Consider the following 17,868-nt stretch of genomic DNA (forward strand, 5'->3'; position numbering starts at 1 on the left):
AGCGAATGTCCTCATTTGTGGATCTCATTTCTTTCAGAAACAAACATCACCTAAAAAAAAAATAAATAAAATCACGTAATTCTTTGTTCTTACATTTATCAGGTCCCAATCAGCCCAAATAGCAAAGAGAAATTAGAAATGCATGCCATGAAAGAGTTCGGGTCTTAGGAGGTTAAAGATAAACTGAATGAACTTGAAGTTCCTCACACTGTCAGGTGTACTTTAAAATAAACTGCGGATAACTTTTGTGTTGTTTTACGCCTAAAACCAAAACCCAAACTGAAAGCTGCTGCCTAGAACTTCTGTAGCTTTATGAAGGGCTTCATATCTATAACCATCAATAGGTGGACCAAGAAAGACAGAACAGCAGAGAGGTGTGTGTTATATGAAACCATTAACTCAAACTCCTCAGGCACCTGTCTCTGTTTCTGACATCAAGTTTTAATCAGATTTTAGAGAGACGGCAGAATTTTTGTTTTGTTCTGAAGTGTGAGAAGTAAGTTTAGCTTTAATCCATCAGCGCTCAATTTCCTGACGTCTCGCTCCGAGATTTGCCAGCGGAAGAACGCTGACGTGCAAAAGAAATCAACTTTGGATGGAAAATACCTTATTAGGTATTTACTGGTCCTTTGTGCTGGTAAACTGGCTGGTGGAGTGTTAGAAGTGAAAATGATAATTGTGCTAATTCCAGAGGAAGCATCAGTCTTTGGTACAGACAGAGGGCTGTTGTATTTGACAGCGAAATTCCTCACATCACGCTCACAGGCACACACGCTCACTCGATTAGATCAGATTCATGTTACTGTTGGTGTGACAGGATACTAATGACTAATGCAATTTTAATGAATCAAACCGAGTGGAATCGTTCATCTCCACATCTCCGGGGAGCATAAGACTACCGTGCAGAAATATCCTTATCTCTGAACAACTAACCACGTCTCACTACAACAATCTGTGAGATTTTATGTTTCTATAATGCTGTTAAAACACATATTCATGAAAAAAGCAGATCGGTTGACTTCCAAGGTAATACATTGGCATGCAAAGTGCACAGCAGTGCGTAAACCAATCATGAAAATGTCAGTTTTCATAAGATCATGGGTGATAAATTATTATCAGTAACATTGTAGTGTGAAATTGATGTCTGTGGCTGTTGGGACATAAGCACAGAAACCAGTTTATTTTAATGCGTCTACATTTACAGGCTGCTTTTACGGACTCTGAGGGGTACGAAAAATGCTCCAAGGTTTATTCTGGTTTCTGTAGGAGTGATATTTGTCTCTATAGGAGGAACAGGAGGCACACAGTGAGTTTCACTGTTCTATTCTCAGTACACGTGGAAAATTTCATCCTTATTTCACTGCATGTCATGATAAATAATCTAGTTTGAGATGATTTGAGCTTTGTGACATGGCGTGTTATCCTGCTGGATAGTAAGGAGACATGGCAGCGACAATAGTCAGGTAGGCTACAGCATGTAAACAATGGTGGGAATTGCAAAAAAAATATCCCTTACACCGTTACAAGAGAGTTTACAAAAAATACAGACATCCTCGTCTCCATATCTTGGTTGCGTTTATTGGTTATTTGAGTTGCCTTCCTCTCTAGGTCGTCTTGAACATAAGAAGATAAAGATTTATTCATCTCCTACGGGATATTCAGGTGTCCAATTGCTCACACACAGATCAATTCAATAAATTAACAGTTTAAAGAGTATAAATGGTTCAACTGTTGTTACTGCTGGAAGGTAGTGTGGGGATCCGGTCATGAATCTTTTGTGCTGGCAAATCATTATAAAATCTCTTGGCAGTAGAAACAAAAGATCTTCTAAAGCATTCTGTCCTAAAGCACTTATCATCTGATAAGATGACCGCTTAATTTACTTTTCTGATTAACCAAACTCCTGTGCAGAGGATGACTGTTGTTTTCAAATATGGCATTCCTTGTTCTCCGTACACCTTTCCATCATAATTCCCAATGAGTGCCCAGTCGTACCAATCACCACGCCAGCCTTCTTCACCAACTTGTCTATCCTCTTAGCGTCCTTGTGCGTCATACTGCCTCCCCAACACAGCTCAGTAAAAAAGAAGACCCTGGCAACATATCCCTGCTGTACTATTTTTTAATCTTTTTTGTGCGTAAAGTACAAAGAAGGGTGACTCTGTTGACTTTAAATCCAAAACTACTAACATTAATTGTATTGTACAACCCTGGAGAGCTGTTTCTACTGTAGGTGAGAGTAGCACACCTTCGAGGCAAATGTCAGGGGACGAAGAACCCACAACTGATGACACAGTCGTCATCCTCTCGTTCTTACTGTCAGAGGAGAAGAGAGGGACTTATCATAATGCAAGATGAGAACACAATCTCCATATGATAATGCCATATTTTAATTCTATTAGGAGAGACAAACACAAACGGGAGTCTGGCCCTTGGGAGGACTGCTGTTCTCTGTGGGCCTTTGGATGACTTGGCAGGGAGCTTTTTAATAGGTATCAGGTGGAAAATAAAACAAACAGGGTGCTGCAGCGAGTCCTTCCAGAACACAGTGACCTTTTGTGAAAACACAAAGGTCATCCGCACTGCTGCTTTTAAGTAAGCCTGGCTATGTCACCAAACATGCTTTGTATTGATTTGTTAGCAGGTACATGGGACATAAGCAAGGCACAAAAATGTAATTAATATACTACACAGCTTTTCTAGACAGCTAAATATAAAAATACAATGGTTGCCCTTTCTTTTAGTATTTGGTCTGTTAATAATAATAAGAAAATAGTAGCTGTTGTCTCAGCACTTTAATCCTCCTAGGCTTACAAAGCCGATCCGCAGTGAGGATCAATTCCCTGGGGTGCAAAGGTTACCACTGACCTTCATAAGCTTTGCAGGTTTAAATCCTTGACAAGCTTATTCTCTTCAGCATCTTCTAAAGAATAAGAAGATTTGGTGCATAAGGGCAGTCGTGAATTTGTTATTTAACTGGTAAGATGTCGCAGCAGCACAATGCGGCCAGCAGAAAGAGTCAGATCACAGATAAACCTGTTTAATGATGACTCACCTTATATGACACACTGCCATTATTCAAACTTTGATAACTCTGCTACCATAATACAGGTTTGGCAGGCGCTAATGTGCATTTAAGCTAAGTGCTAACATCAGTATGCTAAAACGGAATGGCAAACTAGCAGATTTATATTCATCATTACTGGATATTTCTGTTAGTACACTTTATTTAACTTACTTGTTTAGTGCTGAACTTCGACAGGGTTGAATACAGCTATTTACGCACGTGCCACTATTGCTGTGCTAGCTGTTGCATTTCACGAATATTTGCTAATTGTTGAGCGTCTGACCACCCGTACTAGAATCTACTAGATATGGCCATTTAACAGTTTAAACAAAATGGAATATCACATTTTTCTGATTGAACTAAAGTGGTTGATTAAACAGTCAAAGTTCTGGCATCACCGTTTGTATTGCGATGGCGCTAGCATGGGAAAAAGTTACATCTTCTTTTACCAAAAATAAAATAGCATCAGTGATTGACAACTTGCTCGTTAGAGTTGTGTGTTTTGCGCGATGTGCTTTGGTCTTCATTCTTTTGAAGCCAGACGTCAGGGTTTAACTTTTACAGTGTCTTTGCCGGAGTTGGTTTGTTTATTTATACAGACTAATGAGGGAAGGGCTAACCACATAATGTGCCGGAGTCGTGTACTATACTGCATAATGATGCGAGGCTTTGTGCCGTTTCTGTAATCAGTTTCAAAAGGAGTAAGGCTTGTTTGTGACAGCTCTGCAGCTGAAATCCTGGCCACTGGAATAATTTACACAACTATAAAAAAAAATCAAATAATGAAGCAGCAGCCGGGCAGTTCAGACAGAAATCAGATGTCAGTGCCCCTACAAATGCAGTTTTTACACAAATCGCTACTGAAAACTCAATAAAAGCCAATTTTTAAATTTTATTATTATTATTATTATTTTTTTTACAATCCTTCACTTCACAACAAAATATCACTGCTGGAGTTTGACCTAAAATATATGACATTTAATGAGGTGTATGCTGTTGGGTGGTTGTAGGTTAGCAAATGCCTAAAGCTGAGAGCAGCTCAGTGGGAATCAGTCACTCAGTTAGCCTGGCTTTACATGGAGAAGGTCATCAAGCTGAGAAGGGAATACATTAGGCCAAGCTTATTCAGAACAGTTTCTATTCGCAGACAGAGTAAAAGTCCCTATGCATACTGCAACAATTCAGCAGCCACATTTCGGCACAGTTTCCACACAGAGTTTTTATTTATTCAATGTACATTGATACACATTTTGATAGTACCATGCAGGTAAGAAATAAAAATGCCTCTGGATGAAATATTATGCTCGGAATGAAAAAGCTCCAGGCAGGGTTTCCTTAAAACAACCTTCACTCTAACATTAGCTTTTAGTCCACCCACACTAAGAATACAGGTGCTTTTAGGGAAACACAGTCTAAAGCAGTACAGAAAGGGATGGTAGGGGAAGTATAAGTACAAAAACATATTCTAACACAAACACCAGCTAGACTTTATGATATACGGGACATATATGGCAGGACAGAAACCATATCGTTTTACTCTATTACTTAGTTTTTGATACAGTAGTCGAATATTAAATAATAGCATTTATAATTATAGGGTAAGGAAAATTCACAGACATGTTATATGATTAACAGGCTATTGCATTCCACCACCCCCCCCCAGCCCCATCGCAACCCTTTGAGTTCCAACTGGTATGAATTTGTTTTACATGCAAATGTCACACCGTCGTCGCTGTGCCGTCGCTTCCGCCCGCCGTCCCTGCACACAGTGACAGAGCAACATGGTGCTCACTAGGACTTTTCATCACACTTCTTCTTCTTCTGGAACTTTCTGAACTGGGACTGGATGGTGACGGCTGCCTTTTCAGTCTCTGGGTCGTCCAAGTCAATGTCAAAGTCCTCTGGCACATCCGTTTTGGATGCATCTGGAAAGGAAAATGAAAAGGTATTTGAGCCTTTCATCAGTGTGGACAAAGTTGGAGTTTATCCCACGGTCAGGTAAGGCCTCTGCTCTGAAAAGCAATATTAGATTAGCAACCTTAAGGAGAGAGGTCAAGTTGTATTTTTCCACTTATTGATGTCTCCGCGGACCGTTTTTGGATCAACATTTAAATTTGAGTTGTTTTTTTAAGCCTCATCAGCATATCCCCATAACGAGGCAGTGCTTACTGTAGAGAGATCACTGCTTCTGTTATTTTGTATGACTTAATGGTCATATAAGGTCTTTCAAGACTAGCACATCTGCTATATATGATCAGCACTGTGTGGACATGAGTAAAGTTTAGGCTGACGTTAGCAGTTTGGCCTTCATTTGGGCTCATAGGTACACATCAACAGAACATTACCAAGGTGAAAAGGCATGCACACAGGTGCTGATTTCCAAAGCTGTGGTCTTTTCCGTGAACCTGCAGTAGTAATGTGTAGACAACTAGTCTAGTGTGAACGTCGGCAGGATATAGCTGGCTTGATCTCATAATCTGTCAACATCAGCTTATGTAATAATGCTGTAACTAACAGATCAGACCACCATCTTTTGGCACAGCCGAAAAGTTTGACTGAAAACATTTGCCAGTGTAGCTGTTACAGATACTTAAAGCTGCCTTTTTTGGTATTTCCTGCTAGTGTTGATGTTTAAAAGACTTTTGCAATGATGACACTCACATGCACAGATAATATGTAGCATACGCAGCAACACAAACACAGACACACACACACACACACGGACTTTCAATATGAGGCCAATATCAGTTTTGCTAGGAGCAATTACTAGTTCTGAAATGTGATTTCTGGCACTATTCTCTATTGATATTTATTTATTAAATCTCACAAACAGTTCTCACCTACTGATACTTTCAGCGCTCTATCACAACATCATATGATATGCGTAAATAATAGTGGAGCAGGGCTTCTGTGAGGGAGTCGGGCAGCTTTTTCTGAGGTCAGAGTGCAAGAAATAAATTGACGACCAGTTCTTAATCCCATCTGGAGCTCAGCCAACACTGGCAAAAAGGCCATGACTGTAATCCCAGTGAAAACGGATCATATATATGCACACTACCAGTCAAGTTTGGGCACACCTTGTCATTTAATGGTTTTTCTTTATTTTTGCTACATTGTAGGTACATACTGAAGACATCGAATATATGAAGCTAGATATATGGAATTATGTAGCAAAGAAAAAATTAATTCTAAATATGTCGTATATTATATAAATCTCAGAAGAGATGAGCCAAGAAACACAAGGAAGACCAGTAGAAATCTGTGCTTTGGTCTGATTAGTCCAAATTTGAGATCTTTGGTTCCACCCACCGTGTGTTTGTGCGATGCAGAAAAGGTGAACGCATGGTTTCTACATGCATGGTTCCCAACGTGAAGTATGGAGGAGGTGTGATGGTGTGGGGGTGCTTTGCTGGTGACCTGTTGGGGATTTATTTAAAACTGAAGGCGCACTGTACCAGCATAGCTACCACAACATCCTGCAGCGACATGCCATCCCATCCGGTTTGTGTTTAGTTGGACCATCATTTATTTTTCATCAGGACAATGACCCCAAACACACCTCCAGGCTGTGAAAGAGCTATTTGACCAAGAAGGAGAGTGATGGAGTGCTGCACCTGATGGCCTGGCCTCCACAGTCACCTGACCTAAACCCAATCAAGTTTGGGGTGAGATGGACCGCAGAGTGAAAGCAAAAGAGCCAACAAGTGCTCAGCATCTCCAACAACTCCTTCAAGACTTTCGGAAAACCATTTCAGGTGACTACCTCATGAAGCTCATCGAGAGAAAGGCAAGAGTGTGCAAAGCAGCAATCCAAGAAAAGCGTGGCTGTTTCGAAGAATGTAAAATATAAAACATGTTGTGAGTTATTTCACTCTTTTTTGGTTACTACAGAATTCCATATGTGTTCATTCATAGTTTGGATTGGTGAAAATCTACAATGTGAATAGTCATGAAAATAAAGAAAAACTATTAAAGAAAATGTGTGACAAACTTTTGACTGGTAGAGTATATATATACCAAAATCAAATCAGTGTTAGGTTATCATTTTAAATTTCTACACAGTGGAAAATACAAAGCATTTGAATGTAATTCCAAAAAACGTTTAGTTATATCTAACTGCATAATTTTAGGGTAATATGCAGCATGTATTTTAAGGCTAACTAGGTTTTAAAAACCTGATTGTTATTGTTGTCCTTAATATGGTCTACAAGCATTTGTGCATTTTCATAACCTGGCAGAGAAACACACGACAGAAGTGCAGAGGAGCGACTCGTGTATTGACCGTGCAGCTAATCCTTGGGTTCCCTTGGGGTTGAACTTGAGTACCTCTCTCTTGCTGCTCAAGGAGAAAACACTAACCTCTATATCAAGTCGCACTTTGAATCCAGCATTAATTGATATTGAATTTTCCAACGCTCTGATGCCTGCTGTTTTCATCCCAGCGGCATTACCTATTGAGCTGTGCCCTCTGCCGTGTCAACATGTTCGTAATCTTTGCAGTACAACTGGATGAGATCTAGACTGTCAGACTACAGAGGAAAGTGAAAGGATGGATCTGATCTGATGCTGCCTTCAAGTGCTTGAAGGGATCGTGTCAAGCTCAGCTAAGTCATAAAAAAATCAAGTCCAGCTTATTTGAGTCATAAATGCATCCATCAAAGAGCTGACCTTTTTATAATACTTTAAAATCTCTTTGTCCTGGTTGAACGTGGTCGGTTTATGTTGCAAAAACTGCTAAAAGATTTGATTAAGAATCCAAGTGGCATCAAAGGTTCTACTCCTTTAAAGCTACAGACAAACATAGAATCTTATTCATACATATCATATTAAGACTTCTGCCTCTGCAAACCAAACCCAGATTTGCAAGGGGGTCACTGAGTGATCTGTAGGCCTGCATGACCGTGGCTTTAGCAATCTTGTTTTTTTCAGCGACTGGCATCAACCACAGGTCAGAGAATATTCATTTTTACCTCACAGCAGTTGTCGTCGGATGGCCGTGTATTAGTCTCTTGGCCTGTGTGACTTGATTCTTATTTACTTGATCCTACGTTGCCAACATGATTGTCCCACAATAAAGACGTAAAAGTTACTATTCTAGTTTTCATTATCATGTCTCAAAAGGGCAAAATGCTATTTTTGGTCAATTTAATCAACATTTTTCCAAGTATGTAGAAACTATACCACTCCTATCATTGTGAGTTGATAACTGCAGAGCAAGAAAACATGAATAAAACAGTTCATGCCCATTGGCTAATGCAAGCAAGATTTACAGTACTTTGTTAACACTGTGCCAGTGAGGAGGTGTTTGAAGGCCACCAGATGGTGACAGATGTGGTTGCAAAAAATGGCTTTCTGCCCCGACCTCTGTAAACACTGTTGAGTTTATGGTCTCAGTCACTCATTTTGGGCCATATTGAATAAAAAACTTCAGCCTGTTTTTTAAAGTCTTGGTCATACCATGTTTCAAAATGGAGGATTTTGATGTGGTATGCTCATCGGCTAACGACTTAGACTTACTTTCCTAGTGGGAAGTCAAAGCAGGACTTCGGAAACCAATGGGTGACATAATGGTAGCGACATTTATCCTTTATGCTGTCTGTGGGCCTGAGGGGAAACTGCTATAATGAATTAAGAGCAGTAATGAAAAAGTCTTTAAAAGAAGATTTATAAACATTATTAACAAGGGAGGAAAAAAAACACGTCTTCCAGATTACTGAAAGCAAATGGGCTCACCTCTGTGTTCGCCGCTAGTCATGTCAGTCAGAGCCACACAAATGAGCAAATAGCCCTTATTTTTTCAGCTATGTTACCTAAGCACCTTCATTAGCAATGCCCTGACTCGCTGTTTATGTTCTGTCGATCAGCCGTCACGCACGCTGCATGACTGACCCACTCATTCGCCCACTTTGTTTGGATGATTATGAAGAATTTCTTTATGAAAAAAGAAAGAAAAAGATAAATTAATCTAAAAATAAACTAATAAATACATACAGTAAATAAGAGAATTAATAGAAGGATAAATCACCACAGTACAGATACATTCACTTTTAATATTTTCGGTGCTTTTATTGGGAACATTTCCTTCCTTTGTCCTCATATTGAACAGTTTTCAGCCTGTTAGAAATTGTGATTTCTCAGACACATTCCCACATTTCTAGTTCCCTCTGTCTACACGAGCAGCTGAATTCTTTGGTTTGTTAACCTTTAGACTTTCTTATCTTTTTCAAATCACTCGACTCTCATCCACCCATCCCGCCCTTCTCCACCCATCCCACCCATTCATGAGCTCTGCCTGTCTGCCATACATATGTCCCCCGGTTTGTCCATGTTGTCCATTGTCATTGTGTTTCATTTGCTTCTTGTACACGACTGCTTCAATCTCTGTTTTTCTGAAAGTCATTTAACGACTCCGTCTTTCTCGGGATTCTACATTTTATTCCTCCACCTTTAGCTTCAACGTGGCCCCGCGGTTCAAGTTATTCTCACTTCTAAAACTAAATAGAGAATAAAACCCACTAAAAATGGCATTACCATGGCAACATTTAGTTTCTCTCTGCCATCAACAACTGCAAAGTGGAATTTTGCCCAGAGCCAACACATCATCGTCATCCCGATGAATGCTTCGAGTCTTTAGCGTGGATTTTCTTCTGTTTTTTAAAACAGGAAGCCACGGCTGAATGTGACAGTGACAGATCATTCTCCTCATTTTGTGGATTCATCTCCTGCTCATGACACACATTACAGATCATCAAACCCATTACCCCTGGCATCCCTTTCAGGGTCTCTGTCTTTACTTAATGTGAGTGTAATATCTGCTGTCGGGGTGCCGCTCCCGCTCGTCTGGTTTTGTACTTTCAGCAAGTAAAAGAATAAATAAACAAATCCATGGTGCTGTTGTGTGGTATCTGCTGAAATTTAGGCTTAATTGCTATGAGGTCTGAAGCTAAGGTGATTTGGTTTAAATGGAATAGATTCATAAGAGTCATGATAAGACCCTCCTTGGTTGGCTTTCTTTCAGAATGCCTTTTGAAAGCCGCTTTGAAGCCCAGTGAAAGTTGGGACATCTTATTGATTTCACTGCTTAAAACCAGTTGAGCCGTGAGAGGGACTTGTGTGAGCCGGGGACGAGAGACATGAAAGAAGGCTTATAGACCTTGAGACAAAAGAAAGTGATTGTTGAAAGTAAAGTAGAACTTATTAAGTTTTCACACAGCATGTGGACGGCTATTTTAGCCCACGTTACTGCAGCAAGTTATTATATCTGTGAGTAAAATGGTGTGCGCTGTATACTTTACGCATTTTGTTACTAGCAGCATCCCACAAAGACACATAATTTGTTCCTATTTCTTTAATTGAACCTACAAAACAATAACATATAGCCCTCTTATATTATATTGCTTAATGTATGAAAAATGCCAAAGAGCTCTGAGCCGAAAACCATATCTCAGCACAGCGTGCAGCGTGTTCTTAAAAAATCAGAGGAAACTGGACAAAAAGGATAAAAGAGGAACTGGCAGGCTTAAAATAGACTACAGCAGAAGACCAGTATTTGCAAGTGATGTCCTTAAGAAATAGGAAAATAATAATAATCCAAAACAGGACCTGAGAGATGCATCTTTCCCTTCAGTTGATTTAACTCCTTCTCACTGAAGCCCCGTCCGAAATCATCTCAGTAAACAGGTGGCTGTAAAGAAGCCATTCTTAAGGAGGGGAAACAGGGAGAAAAAAAGATGAGCTATGCTAAATTACACAAGAGCTGGACTGACAGACACTGTCAGGTCTGATGGAGCGATAGTTCCAAAATTGAATGTTCTGGATAAAATCATCTTCAGTATGTACGGAGGAGGTCAGGAGACAGGTACAACAGTGAGTATCTATACAACACCGTGGCTGTTCTGTCATGGTTTGGGGCTCCATGTCAACCAGTGGTGTGGGAGATCCCTTTAAAACTGATGGAAATATGAACACAGAAAAGTACCACATTTTGATTCACCGTGCAATATAATGTGAGCTCCGACCTCAACATTACTGAAGCAGTGTGGGATCGTCTTGACAGCGAACAGAACAAAAGACAGCCAGCATCCAATAAAGAGCTTTGAATGTCCTTCAAGAAGCCAGAGAACTATTCCTGAAGACGACTTAGAGGAATGACAAGGAAGCTTGACTAAGAGAATTCAGGCTGTGTTGCTGAAAGTGAAGGTTTTTGTGTCAAATATTGACTTTCAATCTCATTAGAATTGTAGAAATTTTATTTCCATGTGTTAAAAAATCACTGCATCTATTTCTCAAATGTCACAAAATAGAAAAATGCAACACATTTTTCCACCAACTTAGTGAAGAAAAAAAATCTAGATCTTTTGCTTCTAAATTCTTCACTTTGGGTCTTATTCTCAGAAAGCAGTATGCAACACACCAGGAATTATAACTGGCAGGAATATGCAGTGAATACCAGGGCTGACAATGAAACACCCCTTCACAGGTGTTACACAGGTGGAAAAAAGGGTTACAAAATGGTAAAATGCTGCTTCCGGTGCTGAAAGGATGAGATTTGTATTTACTTTTGGTTAGCGTTCTTGTTAAATACTGTGCGTCTGTAGCTTACAATATAAAGCATTGTTGGGATTTTGCTATGTTGGCATCACCAAAAGTAGATGTCACAGTGAATGGAGGTTTATTTGGCAACTATGTTACCTGAATCAGTGACACTTACAGCATATAAGATCATAAATTGAGCTTAAGAGTGTAAAGTGTGGCCTGGACTGTAACATTGTACAATGCTATCAGTACTACTGATCAGGTGACACAAGGGGAGGCACACTCTGCCCTCTGATTTGCATAGCAAGAGATAGGACGCAGTAATGAGACACCTCCTTATCCAAATGGACCCAGTACTGCAACTGCCACATATATACCTGTGAAGCTTAAAGTAGACTGGGAATCCTTTAGATAGACAAGAAGCAAGAAATATCCTCCAGCTATCAGAACAAGCCATTCAGAATGTTTTTGGCCTTTTTTACCACATTTTACACAAAACAAATAACAGAGTTGCTAAAAGATCTGGATTTGAAGGCATTTTGTTTAACTATGACATATGGTGCACACAAATAGAACCTCCCAAGAGGTTTTAGTGTTTCTCCCAAAGAACAAAGCACAATAGAAATATTATAACCATTTTTAAGTCGATTTTCATTTGCATGAACATAAAAAAAAAATTCACATTTTTTGTCTATTAAATTTCAAAAACTAACTAAAAAAAGACTCCTTAAGGAAGGAAAATGCATGTTAAGTAAGGTAACACACACTCAGGCTGTGTTCCCAGACCAGTTGTGCTCAAGTGCACAGTCACCCTACAAAGACTCATTTGGAGCCATGAAAAATCCTCATATGTACTGTGTGCATATATATTTATGTGGGTAGAAATGTGTGAGTATAGTTTAAAGCCAGCGTGTCAGCGAAAGTCAAGGAAATATCGTCAACCCCTGAGGCCATGCGACACTAGAGAGGCGCAGAAAACCACGAGAGAGACGATCGATATGCGCATAAACGTGGAGGACCATGTCAGTATCGATGAGTACGGTTTTCCCCTTTATGTCTACTTTTTATTTTAATGTTTTTTTTCTCTTGCTTTGGCAAGAAAGCGTCTGTGTAACCTACTTGGACATGGCATCAGATTTGAAAGAGGAAGCCAGAAAACATGGTGCATTCAAAGGCCCGAAGAAGAAATACTGTTTGTGTTTTCAGCTCCTGAAACAGAGATACGGTGTGCATTCAATAACATTATCCAACAGAATAGGAAGAATTCATTATGGTTATAATTTAGTACAGTAAAGCTAATTAAAAAGTGTGTAGAAAATGGGTCATCTTCACTTTGAGGGCTCGTCACAAGCTAATTATACAAGGATGACTTTGATCTCTAAGGTGAGCCCGTTTGAAATTACGCCTGTGCCTGTTTGAAACGAGGGGGGAGGTGCCGCTGGTGGAGCAGTTCCACATTGTTCTTTAACATTACTTTGCAAGCTTAACATTTACATGAGGTAACTGAGCTGTTTTCATGTGTCATGTCCCACATGAATAAGCAGATAACAGGGGGCACTTCCCATATGACGGCATCACTGTGCCCCATCCTTAACTGCTACTGTCAGTGTGGTTTGTTCGTGCAGTATCATGTAAAGCTGTGGTACTAACAGCTGTTTCAGTGACAGGGACAGTCTGGGTCGTACTTGGGCTCATAAGGTCACTGAAGAAATGAATCATATGGTACAAACACATGACATCTGGACTCCAACCACATCTGCCAATGTCACAGAAGCCCACTAAAAGGTTCTGAATACACACTGACTTCAATATACACCGTCACCTGTTCAACTACTCATTAACACAGATATTGAACCAGCATATCACATGGCAGCAGCTCAATAAATGTAGATATGTAGACATCGTCAAGACGACCATCTGTAGGGTTTATAGCGAATGGACCAAAAGACCTGTTAATTTCCTTGAAGAATAATTTTCAACAAGAATTTTTTTTCTGATTAAAACAAGACTGTAACTAAATAAAAAGGACAAAAAATATGATAAAATGTATTGATACATTTGTCAACCAGTAAAAATGAGATGAAATTCTAGGGAGACGAGATCCAATCAGAACTAACTAAGTTGCGTAGATGCGGGTTGAGTTGGGAAGTGATTTTTTTTCTCCCTGTTTGTCATGAAAACATAACAAAATGTCAACGCTAGGATAGATTTCTGAAATCTGAAAGACTTAAATAACCACAATGTATTTAAAATGCAAGTCACTACAGTCAACCTGTAGTGGACGAATCATAAATGAAGCTGTGTTGGATGAAAGAACGAAAACAGAGGCCTTTCACCCAGGAGAATGAGGTTTGTGCGTAGTGAAAAAAACAACAGTAATATTAATTTTTAGTGTTAATAGTTTAATGTTTTCAGTTTAACTGCCTGGTTGTGTTCAGGTATTGTATAGCTGAATAAAGGCTTGGGTTAAAATACGCCCTTTCAAAAGCATTAACCGTGTATTCGAGCCCTGAAAGCACAGCTCTCCTACATGTGACATTATAAAAATGTGCCTGGCTGTGCTCTTCACCTAGCTGCTATTACAATCTGAGCATAATGCACACCAATCTCATGTTTCTATTGTAAGGTTTTCATTGTCTGAGTCATTCATTCGCACACATTCACAGTTGCTTTGACTCTACTCTCTTTCAAGCACTGTTAATGTCAATATAATGCATGAATTTCTCAAATTAAATGCGTACAGGGAAGCTAACTGAAAAACTTTAAAGTGAAAAGTTTTGTATTTTACAAGTTTAGTCATTTTAGCTAAACAGGCTGAATTATTCGGTAAATGAGGTGAACCTTGAACAGAAATATAATTACAGATTCTTTTACACATCAAGCCTCAAATGAAGGTCCAGGTTCCTCTGCGGTTAGATAAACAAACCTTAAGATGATTTTGCACTAAAGTAGTAAAATTAGCAAAATTTCCTCATGTTGCATCATATAAATAAATAATATTCCAGCTATATATTTAACAAATAGCAGATAAGACACCCTGCAGATCAACATCATTTGCAGTTACTTCTGTTTTATCTATGTCAGGTTTTGCACATATTGTCACTCTGCAGACTTTGTTTTGTATGTTTAAAACAATAAGAACCTGTTGTGTCACTTTCTGAATCACTTTCTTTTAATAAGAGTAAATTTTATGAGCACCAGCAGCCACCACCCTCTGACTCTTTATGCAGAAAAGCAGAAAAAAGACTGATTCATTTGTATCCACTTGATAAACATTCAATCTGGGGTCCTTATCTTTGCAGTAAACACTTGCATCCTCCACCCGCTGGTATCAGGGAAACAGCTCTTTCTGCATCTCTGAGGTGCATCACAGCTGCATGTACTTAAACGTACCCAGTTCAAAATGAGTTCCAGTGAATATGAATACGTCTGTTTGTGGCTGTCCTTGAGCCTGTGAGAGGTTTCCTCTAAAGGCTGTGCTGTGTGCCGCGGGATGCAGAGTGGGCGAGTCAATAGCAGCGTTACTCCCCCTCCCCCTCCCCTTCGCCCACTCTCTCTCTCTCCCCCCACATCTCTGTGTATTAAGAAACACACTTCAGACACGCTGGGAAAGCAGTTTTTACAGGCTTCAAATTAATTTTCAAGGTCAGACAACAAAGGCGCATTCTGTGTTTGTGTACTGCGGGCCGTGTAGTTTCCTTCACTTTCTCTTTTCATTAAGTGAGTGAAATGCTAGAGCTGAATTTTACAGGCAGTGAAAAATTAGTCTCCTGCATCACAGTGTTTACCCTGCTCGAGATAATCCCGTTAATTGCTGCTGGTGAATAATGTAGCTGAAACAGCGGCTCGGTTTAATTGGAGCGACTTTTTGTTTTATTTTAGACGAGGTCAGCTGCTGCATGAACTCGGTTCCAAGCTTCTCTCAATCTCAAATGAGGATGCACTTTTCAAACGCACTTTGCAGGCAGATTACTCCCTTAAGTATTTCTAACTCTTTGAGGTGGATAATTTAAGATATTGAAACATTGGAACAAAAGATTTGCTTTGATTCTATTGTACAAAAAAGACTTTTTCCCTTCTTTATTGTATCTTTGTACCTTTATTTTTTAACATTTTCTGTCACTTAAACAGAATGTGTTTCTAGGTTGTTGTTCATTCTGTGAAGACGTATAGTTAGAAGGACAGTTAAACTACATAAAAGTTCTTCACCCCCAACTGGTCGTGGCAGATAGCTGCCCCTCCCTGAGCCTGGTTCTGCTGGAGGTTTCTTCCTGTTAAAAAGGGTTTTTTCCTTCCCACAGTCACCAACTGCTTGCTCATCGGGCATCAGGTAATTGTTGAAGTTGTATTACCACACAATATAAACTGCCTTGAGGCAACTGCTGTTGTGATTTGATCCAATAGAAATAAAACTGAATTGAAGTTGCTTTATGTAACTTTATCTATACAATACATCATTACCTTTGCAAAAAACTCACTTTCACACTCATCAACTAGTTTTACATAAACTGTAATATTTTCCGATAGTACTGTCCGTGTGTAATGCAACAAACATCGGTGTGTGTTTGTATCTTAGGTTTTTGGGCCATGTCCTTTGAGTTTTAGAGGTTTGGGAATTATTTTTGGTCTAATGAAACGTTTTCAGTTTTAGTCCTATGGTATTCTGTGTTTTGAGTTTAAGGTTGTGTCCATTGTATTATATTCTTAGTTCTGTAACTGTATCTGTCCCCTCTTTTGTCACCTGCTCCTTGTCTTGCCTCTTTGAGTAGTCAGCCTTTGTCTCTGTATTTGGTTAACTTTGGTCTGTGTCTAGTTCATAGGCTCTTGTCTATGTCATATTGTGCATGTGTTTATCTTCTTATTCTCTTCTGTGATCCCTGTTATGTCTCCCTCTCTGGTCTCTCTTAGTTGCCTCAGGTGAGTCGTCTTTCAGTCATGTTTGTGTTCCGTTCCTGTTTCTAGTGTCTGTTTCTGAGTTTGTTATGTTTCCTGTTTTATTTTGATAGTCCCTTGTCTCATGTGCATTGAGTTCCTGTCTTCCGCGACTCCCTTCTGTGTATTTATTGTCTGAGTCTCCCTCTGGTCTTTGTCGTTGTCATACTTTCCCCCATGTGTGCGTGTTCAGTTTTGTAACTCGTACGTGCTTGATTCCTGGTTAGTCTGAGGTTCTGCATAGAGTATTTCACTCCCCAAGCTCTGGCAATAAATGCTGTTCAAAGTTCGGTCGTGTCTCTAGATCTGCAGTTGGGTCCGCACTCTGCCAGCCACATATTGGCACGTTTTTTGGCACCTTTGGGTTTTGTGTTTCTAAATTTTGTTGTTTGAATTTCTGTGATTTTGGAGTCTGATTCCTGTATGATTGTGAGTCTTAGTTTGAGTCTACAGTTCATTTTTATCCATTCAGTTCAGTTCAGTTTGTAATCCCAACAAACACTTCATGGTTTTATAATGGTCGGCTGGCTGTTCTGTCTGTTTGTTTTTTACATGTATTCCTAGTTGAACAATGGCTCCAAATTTAACCATTGCAGTGACGTCGGTTTCAGGTACTTCTTGAGGTTGCTTGGACATCTTTGTTAGACTTTCTACCAACAGAAAGCTTGTGTTCAAGAATTGTTTCCCACTTATTATAGGTTAGAATGAAAAAACAAAACATTTTCTAGTTTGCGTCAGTGGTGACGCAAACTCATTATCGCATGCTTCCAGCCCTGTTTTTTTTCCTATTGAGGTGTTTATACACACAAGGAGCTGCACCCCTGGGTTTATGATGCTGACATCAGGGACAGAGCGGTGATGCTTCTAACAGTCGAATGCGTTACCATCTTCATCCAACAAATGAGGCCCAATTTACATGTGCACAAATATAAATGACTTAAAAGTAGAGAAGGTGTGTGGCCATCTGTTAGCAACCATGTACTAACCAGATTGGTTCTCTAAGAAAGACAAAGAAAGTATAGAAATACATGGAACCATCAACAGCCATCTCTCTTTTGTTCGAGTTTTCAGACATACCGCGACTGCTTTGTCCTGGGGAGATGGCATCAGGTTTTCAACTATGTTTCCGGTGATGTTTTGATTTTTATTAGTTGCAGTTTTAGCTCCACAAGTGTTTTCTCGCCTTTCTGATGATGCCTGCTCTCCTCTCTCTGTCACGGCTGCTGTTTAGCATTCGTCTATTTCCTGTTTTACTTTGAACTTTCTTTAATGCCTTGTGTTTGTTGTACTTCGTGCTTTGTGATTACATACAAAACTGCTCCACTGTGTACTAG

General features: G+C 39.6%; 1 protein-coding gene across 1 annotated transcript in view; it reads right to left on the minus strand.

Annotated features, from left to right (window-relative positions):
• Positions 1–4,264: 4,264 nt before the first annotated feature.
• Positions 4,265–17,868, minus strand: part of pcp4b (Purkinje cell protein 4b) — a 44,093-nt gene continuing 30,489 nt past the window's right edge. The window contains exon 3 of the mRNA XM_013269291.3: positions 4,265–4,992. Coding sequence (XP_013124745.1) covers positions 4,859–4,992 — 134 coding nt within the window. The 3' untranslated portion in view covers positions 4,265–4,858. The remainder of the gene's footprint in view (positions 4,993–17,868) is intronic.

The sequence above is a fragment of the Oreochromis niloticus genome, linkage group LG14 (genome assembly GCF_001858045.2).
Source record: "Oreochromis niloticus isolate F11D_XX linkage group LG14, O_niloticus_UMD_NMBU, whole genome shotgun sequence".
Taxonomy (NCBI): Eukaryota; Metazoa; Chordata; class Actinopteri; order Cichliformes; family Cichlidae; genus Oreochromis; species Oreochromis niloticus.